This window comes from Nothoprocta perdicaria, unplaced genomic scaffold (genome assembly GCF_003342845.1).
Source record: "Nothoprocta perdicaria isolate Ctin4 unplaced genomic scaffold, notPer1 scaffold_99, whole genome shotgun sequence".
In the NCBI taxonomy this organism is placed as follows: Eukaryota; Metazoa; Chordata; class Aves; order Tinamiformes; family Tinamidae; genus Nothoprocta; species Nothoprocta perdicaria.
Genome location: NW_020456298.1, coordinates 1,609,694 through 1,628,631, shown reverse-complemented (window position 1 = coordinate 1,628,631; position 18,938 = coordinate 1,609,694). Strand labels below are relative to the sequence as shown.

Genomic DNA, 18,938 nt, shown 5'->3' with positions numbered 1-18,938 from the left:
CCACCGCACCGTGCACTCGTCTAGTCCACTGTCCCGGTATTTGGTATCTTGAACTCGCTGTTTTGATTTGTGTGTGTGTGGTGAGGGGATTTATCAGCGTTGTTGCAGGAAGATAAGTAATGGCTTGGCCAAATATTAAGTCACGTTACCTAGTATGTGTAATATGTTTACCTAACGTGAGCCTGGTAGTGGTGGCTGTGGTATGGATGCACTAAAAGTGGCGGAGAAGCTGGAAGGCCTAGTCTTAAAACGACAGGTATAATGGGATATTTTAGTTTTGAGTATTTTTCAGCAGTTTTAATTGTGTGATGTGTTTTATTTATTTATTACAACCACTGGGTTACTTTTAGCAAAAGTTACGTTCTTGTATCTGCCTGGTAGAATCCGCCGTTGGATCTTCCACTAGCACTGTATATATGCAAATAAATACTTTAAATGCTTGCTACCAGAGCAAAACCAGTTCTGCTTACTTGTAATAGATGAATATTTTACTGAGTAAACCAGAAATAATCCTTTGTTTCTCCACCTGCCCGAAGCGATTTCTTTCATGCAAAGCAAACTGTGGAAAAAATGTACTTATTAACATCAAAAAGACAAAAGTTAATCAAGTATAAACTGGCAAAAAACCATGTGCTGAAGCAGTTGCTTTTGACTTTCTGTCAAAAAAAGGGGCCCTTTCYGTGCCCCTCCTGCTTGCAGGCCAGCTCGGGCAGTGCCACTGCATGCCAGGCTAAATACGCTGCAGCACCGAAGGCCGTTTGATGTCGTAGCCTTACTGCGCGTTGCTGTTCGGTGTCTGCTTCAGACTTCTCACTTCTCGGCTGAAGAGGATGTTTTTGTTATACATGTAGATAGATTGCAACAAAGGTTCAAAGACCTCCTATGAACAGGACAGAACAGCGGCCAAGGAATGCGCTTAGTGAGGGAGAAGGCTCTGCTGCCTGGAAAGACTCCTGAAAATGAAGGTTGCTGCTGCTTTTTGAGGAACTTCCTTGCATGGAAATGAGAGGAGAGGAAAAAAAAAAAAGAAAAAAAAAAAAAAACCCAAACCAAAACAAAAAACAACCACTGCCGTGTGACAGTTGTCTGAACTCGAGTGTGGAAGACTAGCGTTCTCCTCAGGAGGAGAAACACCTTTTATTTATCAACAAGCTATTTTTCCTCCCTTGTATTTCATTCAAGGGAGGGAAGTCTCAACGATTACTCACAACACTCGGCCACCCTTCTCTCTAGCACCTCACCAGCGTTCCTCCCCGTGCGTTTCATGCCCTAGTTTTTGTTGAAGCTAACTGTTCCTAAATGATTTTCAACTATGAAGGAAAGAAATTTCCATTGGAYTTTTGGATTTTTTCTATTGTTGCTATCTTAATTTTTTTACTGCTTATGTGTAAGTTACATAGATGATGATACAGATAAAATGCAGACCATTTTTTTTCCCCCCCAGAGATAAGCTAAGTTACTGTGTTTGATCCTTTGACTCCAGGCTATGGTGGCTTGTTACCCAGGCAACGGCACAGGATACGTTCGCCATGTTGATAATCCAAATGGAGATGGAAGATGTGTTACCTGTATATATTATCTTAATAAAGACTGGGATGCCAAGGTATGCAGTTTTCTTTAGCTTTCTTTACATGTATTCTGTTAATATACCTTTGCTGCATGTTCTTATTTCCATGCCTTAGCTGTGTTCTTAGATTACTTTAATAATTGGTATCCTCTGTGATTTTCTGTGCTGAGAAATTCCGCGGATGAAGCATTTACTGTCATAGTTTTGATAGGTGCTAGCAGAATCTTTTTGACAGGTTAAGGAAACTTGTATATTTTTYATGTATGTTTTCATTATACAAGTGAGTATCTACTGGTATCCAGCCTTAACAAATATCTAATAATGCAATTTATTGTATAGCTGTTTGTATGATGAACACCTCCCTCCCTCTGCTCATATTAAGAGCAAATGAGTAATATTTGAAAGAGAATGATTTTATTTAGTTAACTGTTTATGTAGYTAGACTAAATATTTCAATATGTTTATAACAATAAAGGTAGTGTAGTTTAGGAGCAGTTTCAAACAAGCAAGTGCTGCAGCGCTTGCAACMTCAGTATAGTTCAAGGTTATGCAAGTCTTTGTATTAGCGTAGACACAGAGGGTAGGAGAGATAAGCCTTTATGACCCAGGTCAAGTGGTCTGAGAAGTTACTACCAGTGATTTGAAACTCTCCTTAGAAGTTGCGCCTATGATAATGACCCTTTTAATTAGGATTATCCTAGCAATTCAGTGGGATTAGGTAGATTTGAAGAACAGATGTAGTTAGCTGGACGTATTGATAGCRGAAGAGAGTATGCAAAGATAACTGTGTTTATTCCTTGCTTGCTCTGCAGCTGCCTGTGCAGAAGATTATTCTATATTGCATATAAAAGACAAGGAAAAAGTCCCTACTGGTCCCCTTCTGTRGTAATTCTTAGGAAGTCAAATGTGTAAGAGCACGTAACGAGGCAGTTCGCTCATGAACCAAGTACCCTTTCTGTGGATGGTACAAGTTGCAGCCAAGGGTGATTGTTTTTGTTTTTGAGCACTGCCTGTTTCTTAAAGCAGCCCGATGAGCCAATGAAACTGAAAAGATTCTTGCATGAAACTGGTAGTTCTGAAGGCTGAGTCAGAAATGGATGTGCTTGAATCTTTCTGCTTCTCGCTGCACTGTGTAAAATGTCAAATTTGATCTTTCACTTAGAAAATAAATACCATCTGTCTGTGGATATAAGTATATTGATTCGACTGAAGATCTTTAAATGCAACTTTGGGACGGTTTTAAGTAGACTTCATTTTTTTCTCCCAGAGCAGCTGAAAAAATATTCTGAGACTAAATGTCAAACAAATTGCAAATTGAAAATAATTATGAAAGATTCACGAGGATAATGTTTGAATTACAAACGGAGGTACATAATTGACTGCAAAACATATTTTTAATTACAGCATATTATCAATTATCATATTATATTGACTGGTGAATAAAGAAGCTCAAACTTTCTTCAGGTTGATCTAATCACAAGCTGATCTAATAGGAGTTGTTTGTTGATTTTGATCTCTGTTAAAAATCAGTCATTAAATCAACGTACCTTGCTAGTATTTGCACTGTTGACTTCACATTGAAGTACTAGAGTGCTATCTATAATTAGAAAACTTAGATTTAACGTCATTGGCAGGAAGAAGTTAACATACTTTAAAAATAGCTAACCTGGTCTAATTTTGATGCATTCTAGACATGCATCATTGTCCACCTGTTTATCAAAGCCTGGAAGAGATTTACATTGACTTAAATAGCATGAATTCAGGACTGAGATTGAAYTTACCTAGTTTTTCTTCATCTTAATCGCAGAATTACAAGAATATCACATAAGACTTTGACTGCAGTTAATTTTTTAAGCCATCTGTTTACTTAAATCAGTTTAGCTTTTTTTTTTGTAAATTAATAATGTAGTTAAAAACACTTTTACAAGAAGTAATGGAGATTTAGTATTTGTAAAGCTTTCTGAAATTACTCAAAAATATGTAAGACTGTTAAATGAAATGCATTGTCAGGAAAAAAACACTTGGTTCACAGTTTCTTTACCATCTGATAAAGAGTTTTATTTCAGTGCCTGAAACATTTTAACTATGATATTCAGTGCTTGGAAAAGAATAAGTTTCATTACATTTTTAAGTACTGGTTTTAAATATCTAATTTTTAGGTAAGTGGAGGCATCCTTCGGATATTTCCAGAAGGTAAAGCCCAATTTGCTGATATTGAACCCAAATTCGATAGACTGCTATTCTTCTGGTCTGATCGCCGCAACCCTCATGAAGTGCAGCCAGCATTTGCTACAAGGTAGGACTCGTGGATTCATGTGCACTGCGTGAAGCTTCTCTCCTCATGCGCTGAGGAAAATCCTAATGAGAAATGAGTGAAACAAACAGGTGACCACCTGATCCAACATGCCTTCAGATAAAGCTCAAGTGTACCATGCCAAGGCTTTTATTTATTTATTTATTTATTTATTTATTTATTTTTCCCTCTAATAGTGGTATTTCAGTTCTGTTTGAGCTGCTGAATTTGTATAGATGTTTATCGGTTTATCTTCTGAATAAAATACTGTCTTGAAACAGGGTGAGTAGGAAGAATACTGGAAACAAAGGAACTCGTGAGTGTTACGTTGTACAGGAGCAGTGGGAGCACACAGRGCTGGGCAGAGACTCCCCTCTAGCCAAGGGGAATCGTTATTTCTGCACAGTAGGGTTCTCCTGTGGCCCCTGTCCTAMATCTGTAACTTACTGCTGTGTTTTAAGTATTGACTAACTACTGCACTTTTGTGTTCCCTTTAATTGGAAGGGAATTCTTGAAACAATCATTTTCCTTTTTTTGTTTTTATTTTACAAGTGACCCAGTTTGAGAATTGGGAGAGGTCTGCTGAGCGAAGTGGCCATTGATAGTCAACTCTGCCTTGTGCTTGCAGTGTTACAAGAGTTACTCCTGCTCTGACTCGCAGATGGGGCTTGACTTGATACCTCCCTTGTGACTTTGTTTAGGGCAAAAAAATGCTGAACGTGCTTGTGTTCCCTACCCAAACCTATTGAGTACTGTTACCAGATAGTGTTAATGGGTAAATCAACGGGGTCATTAATCCAAACTTCCTGGGGCACATGTGATAACACGTTTTGATGGTCAGAGCACTGAACATCCACTCAAGCAGTGAGATAACACAAGGACCAGTGCAAGAAGTAACCTGAGAATTGCAATCCCCGTGTCCTCTATCTTGGATACTCCTGGAAGACTGTGCTGCTCTGCCCTCCCCTCTGTACCCTGAGCAGGGTCAGGGTACAAATGCTGTTTACCAGCCCTTTAGCTTTGCATAAAGAGCCTTATCAGCTACTTAAAAGTATTTACTCGGTAGTTGGCCTTTCATATCACAACCCTCTGGGCCGTGGAAAGCTGGAGCATCTCTGCAGGAAAGGGAAGTTATTTTTCCCTTATGGCAACTTCTTGCCGTGTGACTCAGTCATGGACTTGACTGAGTAAAGTGAAAAATGAGGTGACAGGGTAAGGTGATGGGCCTGGAAACTGCGTGCTCCTTGGTACAGCTTGGGGGCAAAAACCATACAGCAAGCCATCAGAAAAGTGGAAATTTACAGCACTTTCAGTAACTTCTTGGTAAGTGTAGTCTGAGTAGTCTTTCAGGACCTGTTCAGACTGCTCTTATTTAAAAGAGAAACACTGTTTACCCGTTATGGTATCTTTATCAAACTGCACAAGTATTGTCTCTTACAATTTGAGGTTTTTTTTCAGTGCTTCTTTATAGAATGTCTGTTTTTTTCTTGGTGGTTTATGAATTCACTATTTTTTATCCGTTTCCCTTAGGTACGCAATAACAGTGTGGTATTTTGATGCAGATGAAAGAGCACGAGCTAAAGTAAAATATCTAACAGGTAAAGTCTTGCAAATATCTTCTGTGTTGTTGTTTTGTAGAAAGAACTGAGTGGTCCCAACTCATCTCCTTGGCCCACCAGTGCATGAAAAGGGGGAGAGAAAACAAAACAACTTGTATAATCGGGTTTCACAGGGAAGGCGATCCAGTAGTTAAGTTGTTAGTCGCTGACTTGGGAAATCCAGGTCAATTCCGTGTTCTGCACACACTTCCTTTGGGACCTGAAGCTAGGCAGGCTTTTAATACAGGGATATGGCTTCTCCCTGGACCTGGGTTGCTGGTAGGTGTGTTCTGAGGGTAAATGCACCAGACGTGGTGAGGCCCTGCAAACTGAGAGCTGCGAAAGGCTCTTTAATAGAGTTATTTAGTAGTCAAATTCGACTTGACTTGACTTGAGTCTCTGTATTTGAAAAACAGAAGCCTAAAATTAAAGTTTGGAATCAAAGAATGGAGTTACTTCCTCCAAATCCACATATCTAGCATCTGTTTTCCTTTGCTGGCTTCTCCCTCCAGAGGAAGTTGAGCTAATTTTCCTGTTCAAATTAGCATTATAAGGAGAAATGGCGTAGGGTTTCTGTCCTACTTGCAAATGCTGTCGCCACTGTGCATGCTACAGCAGCTCATAAGCACGCTGAAATAGGTGCAGCACCGGCATCGCAGCTCCAGGTACGCAGAACTTCTTGGTGAAACTTCTCGGCAGTTTCACCAGGCTCTCCACCTTGCGTCGCTCTGAGGCCACGAGCCAGCCCCGATCAGATTTCTGCTGATGGCGGCTGGGTCCCCTGGACACTCCCAGYACGATCGAGCAGATGTGAAAACGACATTCACTTTTGGGGCTGTCAGTGACCTGCCTTTCAGAAGGAGCAGGGGAAACTCAACTTGTGTGTGGCCAACAGAAGAGCACAGAGCGGGCTCGACCGGGCCATGGGAGCCCTGGGCCAGGTTCATGGGTCCTGGGCCCGACCTCCAGCCGGGCCCACGGCCCTGCGCCCAGGCTCGTGGCCCCGACCTCCAGCCGGGCCCACGGCCCTGGGCCCAGGCTCGTGGGGCTGTGGCCCCGACCTCCAGCCGGGCCCACGGCCCTGGGCCCAGGCTCGTGGGGCTGTGGCCCCGACCTCCAGCCAGGCCCCAGGGACTCTGGCCTAGCTTTGTAGGGCTGTGGGCCCAACCTGCAGCCGGGCCTTGGGGCCTCTGGGCCCCGGCTCGCGCGGCTCCATGGCACACGTGCTGTGCGGCGCTTCCCAGGGTGCCGGCAATGCCGGATGCCTCCGGCACAGCCCCTCTGCCGGGGCCAGTGTGCGAGCCGGGCTCCCCTGCACGTGGATGCCACGGGGCAGTGTGGCTGGCAGGGGCCACACCAGYGCAGAGCCGCTTCCGCGTGGCGGCTGATGGCAGTTCTGGACGTTTTAATGGTTGTTAATTGAGTCATTTAGTAGAAGGAAAAGGAAGGAAAAAAAAAGAGGTGATTTTTAGCAGCAAAAGATAGAATTTTGTGTTAGAATTTTTTCCCTGTCTCTTTACAAATACTCTGAGACTGCATATTCTGATCCAAAATGACAGATCCTCAGAGGATGTAAGAGGATCAAAGCATGGACCCTCCCGTGGGTATTTTCGGAGGTCACTTGTGTATATATGATATCAAGTATCCATTTTTAAATTTGGGCATCTGTTTACAGAGATGAAGAGTGACTGTAGCTCATTAACYTGAATCCATGATACAGCAGTTGTACTGAAATGTACACATTTCAGAGGCAGATCATCCCTTCTGGCCAACTTGAAAGATACTTTTTTAAAACTAATCTTGAAAGTTGTGTTGAAATTCTATAAATTATGCTCTTATAAATGCCAGATAGTAATGCTGAATAATAATACTGATTTATTTTTCGTATTTTTGCAGGTGAAAAAGGTGTGAGGGTTGAACTGAATAAACCTTCTGACACGATTGGGAAAGACGTTTTATAAGCCTTTGATTTAGCAACTCCTCTTGCTATTCTCCCTGATAAATCTTGATGCTATCTATTAACTTTTGAATGTGAATAACAAGATAAAGGAAAATCAACAACAAACCAACATTTTAATAAAGAAGCAAACAGTGTTTCAATGTTGCATCAAATAGAAGATTTTTTGACTGCTGAAGCATTGTACTATGTGATTGTGACTCCAGGCCTGTGACTGCTTATGTGAAGAAGATAAGCAATCAGTAAGAAACAGCTTATGCATCTGGACATGAAATAAGTGCCCTACATAGAATTTGTCCATCCTTATATTTTGCCAGACCTGTCATCCAGCTGAATCCAGTTCATCTTTCCCTTTTTTTATATGGTAAAAATTGGAATTTTGGGTAATTTTTGTATGACCAGGTACAGTTTATCAAAACTGAGTGTTTAAAAAAAAATAACAATATTCTCCAAAATAACATCGATCTATTTTTGTAAAACTGTTCATACTGTTCTCCTCTGCCATGAAAGATCTAAGTTAATATAAGGGTTGCCAGTAGCTGATTTTCACTTTAATTTTCTTTACACCTTGAGTCAGAAAAGGAGCACTTTAATTACCAGCTAAAAATCTGATTGTTTTGTATTCATATCTCACACTAATCCTAACTTTTAAAGATTGCTGCTGTATTTTTTTGACTATGTCCTCTGAACCTTATTAACAGAAGCAAATCAGTATCTCGCTATTAGTAACATTCAGTTTGTGGTTTTGTATGTTGGATCCACGGAGGGCAATTTCTGCCTCTCCTTTAGTGTTTTTTTTTTGTTTTGTTTTGTTTAAGTGACTGGCACTAAGTGAACTTGACGCTATCGGTTGCTGTTATTGGCTTTGGGGACCTGGTGAATACCATCGACTTACAAGTATATACAAGGGCTTTCCTAGGCTATTAGAGGTACCCAGAACCTCCTTACGTACTTGACAGAAAATTTGGAGCTTTCTCCCTTTTCTAAAGGAATCTGCCACCCTCCTTTCCTTTGCATGTGAGTTAACAAAATATCAAAAAATACTCTCTCTGTCTGTCTCTCTTTCCAAATGTTGGTGTCCCTTCCAGTCCCTAATTTGATACCTTGATCTATTATATAGAATCAAGGGAATGGTCAGCACGGAAGCTGAAGTGTATCACTGCAGGCTCCATGTGCGATGCAGCTTTTAGATTTCTTCTTTTTTTAAAACTGTGCTAAAGGATTTTCCCCTGAAAGGCACTGCCCTTTGGTCCATACTGAGATAAATATTTAATAAGCAAATCTTTACTTTAACATTGTTTTCATTTTTTGAAGGAGAGGGGATGTCACAGAATGAGATGTGCAGAAACTTTGTTATTCTTTTTTTAAGAAAAGGAGATTTGGGAGTTTTTTTCCCCTGCCCCTCACCTCCCCAAGCTTTAAAAAAGCTTGAATAATCAAACACAAACCCCTATAAGATACAGCATTCACATTTACAGGAGTTTGGGGGTTGATCAGCTTACCCACTGCATTTTCTATCTGTCCCTTATTCCCTTAGCCAAAACAATGTGAGTGTACAGAAATATTTCTGTATATATAACAACCTGTGACAATTTTAGCATCTGTATAGTTTGTATTCAATTAGAGACCTTTTCTATGGAAAGCTCAGTAATTTTTTATTAAAAAGATTACTATTGTTCATGTAAAACATGAAAAAGCTAATTGTTTAGTAGCAAACTGACAGAAGGGGGAAAAAAATCAGTATTGGTATATCTTTTAGGAGAACCAACAGAAAATCCAGGTTAATTTTGATTTCACTTTTCCTTTTTTTTTCCCTTTTTTCTTTTTTTAATAAGTTCTTGCCCTTCACAGCTATTTTCTTTCCTCTTTTCTTCCTGGAAAAATCAGACAGGATACCTTTACTGTAAGTGCCTCTGCCAACCTGGCCAAGGAGTGCAAATCTTCATTGCTGTCTGGTCTGCAGTCCATTTAGGCTACCGAAAAAAAAAAAAAAAAAAAAAAAAAAAATAAAAAAAAAAAAAATCAAAAAAAGGACAAAAAAAAAGCCACCACTTCTACTTCATCTTCTTTAATACTGCTTTAATGCAGGTTTGGTTGGTTTTGTTTTAGCAATGCACAGCATAAGCCTTTAAACTTCATTTCATTCCCTCTGTCATTCAAACTTCTGCAGTTACACAACGTATCAAATTCTAATCATGGTGTAGGTTTGCGCTTGCCAGACAGGTTTAAAAAGTGCTTAATTTTTCACTCTATTTGAGTCATTGCAATAGGGTCAACAAATCAGGTCAGCCATTTCTTCAATGTTATCTTTTAGAAAACTGTTCATTTCATGTCGGTTGAATATTCAGTTTTAAGCATCATCAAGCAGGTCCTTGTTTTAAAACTATTTTTTAAACTGTCTGTATGTGTCTAGTCCTGGTTAAAGATACAGCTTCATAATGCTATTTTTATTCATGATATTAGCCAGCTGTAAAATACAAGACCTTTATCTATAGCAGGCAAAGAAATTCAGGATTCATTTACAGGTTGCCTATAAAGTTGTGTAATTTGAAAAGCAGTGTTCATTATGAAAGAGCTCTCAAGTTGCTTGTAAAGCTAATCTAATTAAAAAGACGATGTATAAAGGTTCTTGAAAAAATTGTGGTTATTTGTGTGAGCTCTGTAGCTTCTGAAAACCTCTCTTTGGCATCTCCTTTCTAATTGATAAAGAGGGCACATGGATTTTTATTATTATTACTACTGTTTCAGCTCTGGAGAAGCCCCTGTTTCTTTCTAGCTTCTCTATAATTATCTGGGCATGGTGATTTTTTTTGACACTTGATCRTTTGACACATGATCATTTTTGACACTTCTCTCCCTTGAAAGCRTCACCGAGTTCAGGCTGGCTGGAGAGCAGGGACAGCGCTTATTTTCCACCGCTTTTTTGGGGGGGCAAAGCCAAATCCGCACTGGKGGGAGGTTTTGGATAAGGTTTCAAGGGAGCTCTCCGGTTTGGGTGGCTCCTGGTGAATCCGAGCCTGCAGGAGGCGGCAGCAGAACGGTAGATCTTGCAGGGCCAGGCACCAGCCCCTACAAGGGGCCGTGCAGCTTCCCCACATGGCTTTTTGATGGCTGTGCCTAACACAGCTGCTTGCACCTTCTCTGAAAAACTCCTTCCCATCCTCCTTTCATGCCAGACAAGGAAGAATTCTAGCGCTTGCCKCCATCCTGTGGCGATGGGTTTTGTTTTAATTCTCAAAGCGGAGCCCGGTGTGCAGGGGGAGCAGTCGGCGCAGCCCATCAAACACAGTGCCAGAGAAAGGTGACGTGTCCTATGTGTGTTGGAAAGAGAAGCCCTTGCCGAGCTGTCAGGAAGCTGGCAGCCCCACTGCTGGAGACAAATACCTTGTGTTCAAGGTCATTGCCGAAGGTCAGGGATGAAAGACTCGTCTGCACGTCCCCCCGCAAGTGAAGATACCACTGCTGGGCCCACCGAGGGCCTGGCGTGCAGCAGGGCTGCCAAATGGCAGGAGGAAACAAGCTCCCAACCCAAAGTCTTCAGGTGTACCCTGCCTGTGCAAATAGATGCTTGCTCTTGCAGACAGGGAACTCATGACTACTTTGAAGGAATTCATGGCACTCTGTGGGGTTGTTTTTGTTTTTTTCTTCACCCTCTTTTTTCTTTCCCTTTTTCTCTTTTCCTCCCTCCTTTTTTTTGGGGGGGTGGGAGGGGAAGTAAGGAAAACCTTGAATGGGGTTGACTGCTGAACCCTGCTGAAGCCTGTTTGTGCCCTTACACCCCTTCAGGAACTGTGCTGCCTCCAAAGCGTTTACTGTGTGAGCTCTCTGGCCCATATGGTAGGGCTGATGAGCGGCTGCTAGATGCAGGTTCAAGGTCCTCTATCCACCACCCAAACCAACTTCCTGCTCTGTTGCCTCCTACTACCACTTAGTTCCAGCAAGGCTTTCCCTACTGCCTTGAGGATGAGTATGCAGCACGTTTATTCCTCTCCTAAGGAAAGATGGCCTCTAGTTCGGGCAAGAAGGAGCTGGTACTAAGGGCTGTCTCTGCATATGCAGGGAGAAGTAAGATACAAATCACCAACCCGTTGGAGACAGGAATGAGCCCTTAGCAGGACAGTGACAGAGGAGGGAGTTGAACACAACTGGTAAAGGAGGATGAGAACAGACCGATGCATGAAGTTAAGGTAAAGCACATGTAGGAGATGAGTTTGAGGAGAAGGGAGCACAAATGTATTATGGATGTGTCTTTATGGGGAGGAACATGAAATGTGAGGAGAATATACTATAAACTTGCCTCAAGAAAGAGGGTGTCTGTGGGCAGACAACTGGTCATGTGTCCGATCAGCCTCCATGGATGTGTGTTGCAAACCAGTGTATTTTGTCTCTGAAGATGAAAGCTTCATGAGGCTTCGCTGTGTGAAGCAGCAATTGTTATTCTTCTCTGTCTTCGAGATGAAAGTTGGGCTTGGGGGCTCTTTTCCTCTTCTACAGCTCCCTTGTATGCAACGTAGTTGTTAATAGGCGAAAAGGTGACCAGCTCATTTAGCCTATAAGCCCAATACCAACATCTTCACGTGGCTGAAAGTCTACAGAGCAGCGGGGAGCGATATGAAGGTCACAGGTGTGAACTTAAAAGACTGGCCAGTATTGTGCACAGCTGAGTCACCGCCTCGGAGCTCTGCCTGCATCGGAAACCCTTCCTGTCAAACACAGCTGCAAGTGATAAATGAGCTGTGGGGTCTGAAACCTCAGCATGCAGGTCCAGTGCTCCTCTGGGCCTGTCTGTTTCACTGTGGTTTGCTAGGGCAGAACCAGTTCCTTCCTGGGCTCGGTTCAAGAGTTATGGTTGCATTAAAAAATGAATCCAAAATAGCTGAAGTGCAGAAACTTAATTGTTTGCTCACAAATAGAAAAACAAACACCTTCATACTTTGTTATTAAACTGGGTTGTGAGCTGGTATGTCACTGCCTAAAGAAAACCAGGGTCAAATGCAGGACAAAGCAAAAAAAATAGGGCAAGGCACTTGGGTTGGGAATGTCCCTTGCTTACATTAGTGTATGGAAGCAAGCTTTACAAAGCCATTAATAAAATTTGTGCTATAGTGGAGGAGATAAGGCAACCAGAAATTTGGAGCCTGATCAATTTTTGCCACAGGCCTGAGATGTTTCTTAGTAGAGCAAAGATGGGAGGGACCTGTCAAGAGAACAACCCACAGAAAAGCAACCACCAGCACCAAACCTGAAAAGTGAGTGCGGAACCCTAAGTTACCAAAACAGAAAGATATTTCAGAAGACTTGTCATTTGGCAGCACCAGCACGCGTCACGGAGGAAATATTTACAGAAGGAAAATGTGATTGTGGAAACCACGTCTGTTAGGTACAGGGAGCGGGGGGCACGCGTGGTACCTGAGCCTGCTTTCTGAGTAGAGTCGAGCTGAGGGTGTTGCTGTTAGCAAAGGTGGCTTTCCCATAGCGCAAAGTCTGAGCTGCCGCGGGGGCTTTGGGGCTTCTTTCGCTTCCCCTTCCCCAACTGCCACATCATAGTAAGCAATACTCTATTGGGCACGCACTCTAGCAAAAAGCCTAGAATAAGTTACCTCTCTTTTTGTCTTTTGACTCTTTTTTTTTTTTTTTTTTTTTTTTGGGTTGTGTGTAGAACTCTCTAAAGGGAAGTAGGCAACTGAATTTCCTTCAGCTGTACTATCAGAATGGTTAGTTAAAACTGCACAAGTAGGAAACGACCTTGTGTTGTTTCCTGCAAACAATCTTGTGAAGATTGCCACAACATCAAGTATGACATTATTACTGAAGGAATATGTTTTACAGTAAAATCAGGCTTGTACAAATCCAGGAAAATGCATAGTGTAGTTTTGGGGGGATTTTTTTTTTTTTGCATGATCATTTTCACTTATGACTCAGCAAACTTGCYCACGTTAGCTGTTATCAGCCCTACACGTTGCCAGAATGCAGAAATTCTTCAGAAAGCTGCTTGGGAAGGAAGAGCCTGAAACAAGAGCGAGCAACTGGCTCCGCCTGCTGTTCCGAGCCGGGAAAAGCAGATCCTGGAGGAGAGAGAAGGAAAAAAATGTTTTTAATAGATATGATAAAGAAAGGAGTTATTCTATSCATTTTAGGTGGACGTTTTTGTGCTACTCACGAAAAGGGTGTAGTCTGGTTGTTTTTTAAACTTCAGGCAATCAAGAGAGACTTTTTGTTGCCTTTCATGGTGACGGGGTAAGCTCTTGTTTCGATGCTTGCAAGGCAGCCTTATGGCTCTGTCAATGTGTTACCTATCACTGTACATCCACTAGGAGCAGGGGTGAAGGAGCAAGCGAAGGCGGGACGTGGTTAGGAGGCACCTCCAGTGCTAGCGGCGGATTTGGGAGCCGGCTCTGCTTTCCTCGGGCACAGGGAATGGGAAACAGCGGGTCGGTTCCACAGACCCTCAGCACCTTTGTTTGCCGTTTGTGCTGCTGAAGACGCTTTCCTGCCCCCACGGTGACGGAGCACTCGCAAGCGGAGCCGCCTACGAGGGGAGCGAGGCGGCGCCGGCCGCTCGTGGCTGCAGCCTGGCAAGGGCCCGGGAYGGCCGCCCCTCTCTCGTGGAAACGACCACGTTACTCCAGATCACAGAACGTGCTCCTCTCCTGATGGCAGGCTTGGCAGAGCCCCTCACGGCCGGTGGGTTGGGTGGTGGCCTCTTCAGCTGGGTCTCGGCTTCACAGACCTGACCAGGCCGGGACCCGTGTCAGCGCAGCCCAGGAGCAGTTTCACAGGAAGCCTCTTCCCTGAAGAAAGGAAGGGAGCAGACACAAGGACAGGGAACCTGGTGCAGGATTCACATTCACAAGTGAGGCRTCTGTTCATAAATCTCTGGAAAACGGCACCACTTCAGTATAAAACCAGGTGCCCACAGGCACACACAGACTGCACCCAAGGCTGGGATCCTCCTGCTCTCTAATTCTCTGCGTTTCAAGAGCCAAGTGTCAGCCCCAAAGGTTGCCAATAAAACCCCTTGGTCTCTTTACTCTGATAAAACTGTCTAGGCAGTGTTGCCACAGAGCTTAACTAGTCCTTTGGGGATTCACAGTGCCTTAAACACCTCTTTCCTGTGTCATCCTAGGTGCTTTTCCTACCTTCTAAGTCTCTTACAGTTAAGTTCAAAGTTAATTACGGCTGAGCTTTAACTCTGTCGCCTGGATAATCCTGCTGCTTCCCTACACAGCYCAGCGAGGCGCCAGCAACAGAAAACCGGCTTTCCAGCCAGTGACCCAATTACTGGGAGCACGACAGAGCTGGGCCTCACTTTACACATGTTTGYGGAGGCCATGCCGACAGAGGCCCACGCTGCACTCCTGCCTCAAGTTCCTGTTTGGGATGATGGAGCTGGCCCTCCTGGCGCTGTCCTGGTGGGAGGAAGAAACTCAGAGTTGGAAGAAAACCTAATGGTTAGAGATGGTGAGAGAGCTCCTAGGCTGTTGCAGCACAACATCAACCAGGTTGACCATAACTACCTTCACTCGCAGTTTCACTCTATACTGAGGGGCTCATGGGGTTGTCAAGTGAATAGCAGAGGTGGAAAGCCACCACCAGAGATCATTTGGTCCAAGCYCCCTGCTTAAAGGAGGCTCAGCTAGAGCAGGCTGCTCAGGGCAGTGACCAGTTGGGTTTGGGCTGTCACCGAGGATGGAGACTCTRCAGTCTTACCGGGCAACCCGCTGCAGTGCTCAACCACCCTCCCCGCACTTTTGTCTTACGTTGAAATGGAATTTCCTGCACAGGGGCTGTTAGACCCAAACCTAAGGAGTAACCCAAATAATTTGCAGAGGTGAATCCTGCAGAGGACAGGAGCTTCGAAAGCAGAACTTCCTACGCAGAAATGTTGGTTGCTGTCCCATGCCGGTGTGCTGGCTTGGTCCCGCAGACCGGGAGTGTCTCCTTGGGAGAGAAGAGCAGCAGGGCAGGAGCCTTGAGGACACAATGTGCTGAAATTGCTCTCTCTGCTCTGGCCCTTGGTGTCCTTATGTTCCCTCTTGTCCTTAGGAGTACTCTTCCAGCCTGGTATGAACAGCGCAGACTTTGTATCATACCCCTGCCTTGCCACGYTATCTGCAGCGGCCCGTGCCAAGCTGCGTGGGGCTTTCACACACCGGGCAGCTTGTCGGGCTGTTTGTTAGTTAGAAAAGCAGCTCGCGTGAGATTGCAACACACTATAAATAGTGCTGACCCTAAGAGCCTTAGGAGTAATGCAGTAAAATATCAGGTGTGTGCCGAGTTACACGTTAACCAGGCCTGAGCAGTGAAACGTGGCACATATTGTGCTCGCAACACAGGGACTCCTCAATTGCTAAAGCTACAAACTGCCCCAGGAGGGATAGCTGTTGCTCCCGAGTAGTATGTGCTCGGGCTGAGCAAAATGGCTAATGCTTCTTCCTGCRGGAAAGCAGGACAGAGGGTCACGGCGCGCCGCAGGTCTCTCCTGGGGCGGGGAGAGCACGATGATGAGCCCTATGAGAAGGACCTGCACATTTGCAATCACGGTGCCTGTGAGGAGAGGCCCCTGGCACTTTCTTCCTGGGCTTTCACTATGAACCTTTGTATTTGAAAGGTTTTCGTTTGTTTGTTTTCTTTAGACTACTTCAAATTAGTCCCCTCTTTCACAGGAGCACAGCTGACCTGGTGAGACGTGCAGCAGGCGGCAGCTTCAGGATGCAGTGCCCACAGCGCGACTCGKGCCGTGGCTCTGTGCAGGGCGGTGGTGCTGCCTGCAGCGAGCAGCCCGGGGCTGCTTTGCACCAAAGCACACGCGCAGCGAGGGCACCTCGTTAGCTACTTTCAGCACTGGTACCGCAGTGACTCTAGCTCCTCTTTCCCTGTCCCCCTCTCCACATAGAACGTGAAAACTGCTGAATGAAGCTTTTAGGTGAAGCTTAAACCCAAAGTAAACCAAATTACAGTCATTAAGATGCTGTACTGGGATTTCACTGACCTCTAGTCTTCATCTTACTCCAGACTTTGTGTGTGACAACTGAGAGATCTTTCAAGACACACATAGGATGTGTTGTAAATACACAAGTTATAGTCCAGAAATTGATGAGAAACGGTATTTACTGTTTCTAAATCAGGCAATGGGAAAGTCAAATATCTAGCTTTATTTTTTTGACTTGTTTTTGTCTAAGACTTACTGGGGGAAGAATAAAGAAGCAACGGATGATAGAGGACAGTTGGGGCAGAGACAGGGTGAGATTTTTCAGGCCAAGCTGCTGCACCTTCTTAGGCGCTTAATCTAGCCTTAAAGCAGCCTGGCCTGGCAGAAGCTGTAAGGGAAGCAGGGATTAAGGCCAWGGCTTCTCCTGTTCTGGCTTTCCCACCTACAGCCTGGTGCCACTTGCTGGTGCCACCACCTCCCAGGCCTGGTGAGGCACAACGTGCAGGTTGTTGAGAGCCACCGCTGGCTCCTTTCAGCTCTCTTCTCCTCCCGCAGCGCTGGCTGGAGGCCAAGTTGGCCTAAACAGCCATGTTTTTAGGCACAACAGAGGTAGGATTCTTTTTTGCATATATCCCCCCAAAAGATGCTTTTTGTATTATTCACCCATCGCCAAATTAGGGGAGAAAAAAAAAAAAAGGCAATTTCARGCTGCAAAGCTGCRTTTGTAGCTTGAAGGAAAGTAGTGGAAAGGAATATTCACAGAAAAAAAAACCCTGCCAGTTGTAAATTGTGCTTTACAGTCTCCTCCTTTCCTCTTTTCACCTGTTTGTGGTCTGTCCCGTTCCCCCTGYGTGTGAGTTTGGGCTGGACTGCAGGGTGGCTGAAGTAGGAAGCCCCTCATTCCGGCGTGTCCCATCCTGCCTGGTGGGCACACCGTGCCCCTAAGCACCAGGGGCGCCCCCAAGGGTGGGCACCAGGATCCCCACGCGCAGCGCGGCTGCTGCGCACATGTGGATGGGGAGAGAAGGATATCTATTTACCAAGGACTGCTTTTGGAAGGGGAAAGTTAAGAGGGAAAAGTGTTGCCACAGAATGGAGCTATTAAAACTATGGTTGGAGATATAGATACACACACACACACACACACAAAAGTCTACCGATAAGTAACACAAAATGACTGCAGCTGGCACGTAAAAACAACTCACAGGCTTAATGAAAATTTAAAATAAACCAGTTTATTTAGAATATGCAAGAACATTCCTAGTCACATTAAACAGTAGTAGTGTCAATATTTAGAAAAATACACCATTTTCGGGGAAAAAAAGATCTACCATATTTTTTTTTTTTTCTTTTTTAAGATCCTAAGGCTGAAGTTAAGTATCACTTACCAAGCTCCATTGCACCCAGTTTATTTCCACTCTCCAAAGTGCACTGCAGATAACTTTTTGTATAAAGGCAAAACTATGCACATTTATGGCTAATATAGCCAGCTAACATTGCAACAATATGACATGAAACACTAACTTCCCCTTTCATCAAAAATATTTATAACCAGTTTTACAAGTTTACAATCAATAAAGTTGTCTGCTTAGCCCGTTAAATAATTTCCGCGCAGCAAGAGAACTGTAAATGTTTTACAAGTTTATATGGCATTCACATCTGCTCCGCACTCATCACCTCTCACCGCACGATGACTGTGGCATTTAACACCCCTCTGACTGCTGTGTGGAAGCTGCGAAACAACAGCTGCCAGCTGAGSTCAGTCTAATGCCAGCGCAAGCTGCCAAGCACTGGCAATTCAAACTGGAAACTGAAAAATTCAGATTTCTATGGCAAGGGCAGAAACAGACTTTCCCGGTTTTGCTCCAAATATTCAGAGCTTTTGCTTACCAGTATCTGCCCATGGAGATCAGTTACTCATGTACATAAAAGTATTTTTATCCTGAGAACTAGTGAACTTGCAATGCAGGCAGAGTTTGTTCAAAACATTAAAAAGAGGACGGAGGACCTAGTCAGACACTGATTAACTGACCAAAGGACACACATAAGACTGAAGATCAATAGTTTCCCTGTGACTATTCCAAACTTTCAAAACAAGCTCAAAATGTTTCCTTCTTTTTAAGCGAGCCTAAGCATAGAACTGTCTTGGCCATCCAACTAAGTTGCACTTGATTTCTCAGAAGTTTCATTTCCTTTCTGCATTTTCTTCTCATGTCCTGTCCATCTCTTAAACCTAAGTGGATGTTTTGCTACGTTTTTTACGTCTATGGCTTTCCTATCTTTGAGTGAAGATCTCAAATATGTGTTTCCTTTGCATATGTTTTCAAAAAGGTCATGAGTGAAAATGACCGAGAGTGTAGTTGTGGCTTGTGTAAAAATACTTGCTGTTCTAAAAACAYCCATTATTGAATTATATCGGCATAAATAGAAAAAAATATATTATAGGTGGTTACATTTAAGAATGGCAAAAATACATTAAAAACATACAGGGGTTTTAAGAAATGTAAGTTAACATAATTAAAAATATCTTATTTAAAACATTTTTTTTTAGCAACGTCTTTTGTAATACCTGGGTTCTACAAGAAAACGTT

At 43.6% G+C, this 18,938-nt stretch overlaps 1 protein-coding gene across 1 annotated transcript in view; it reads left to right on the top strand.

Moving 5' to 3' along the window:
• Window positions 1-9,225, top strand: part of EGLN1 (egl-9 family hypoxia inducible factor 1) — a 32,893-nt gene extending 23,668 nt beyond the window's left edge. The window contains exons 2-5 of the mRNA XM_026053353.1: window positions 1,484-1,603; window positions 3,727-3,863; window positions 5,391-5,458; window positions 7,355-9,225. Of these exons, the coding sequence (XP_025909138.1) occupies window positions 1,484-1,603; window positions 3,727-3,863; window positions 5,391-5,458; window positions 7,355-7,419 (390 nt within the window). The 3' untranslated portion in view covers window positions 7,420-9,225. The remainder of the gene's footprint in view (window positions 1-1,483; window positions 1,604-3,726; window positions 3,864-5,390; window positions 5,459-7,354) is intronic.
• The last annotated feature ends 9,713 nt before the right edge of the window (window positions 9,226-18,938 follow it).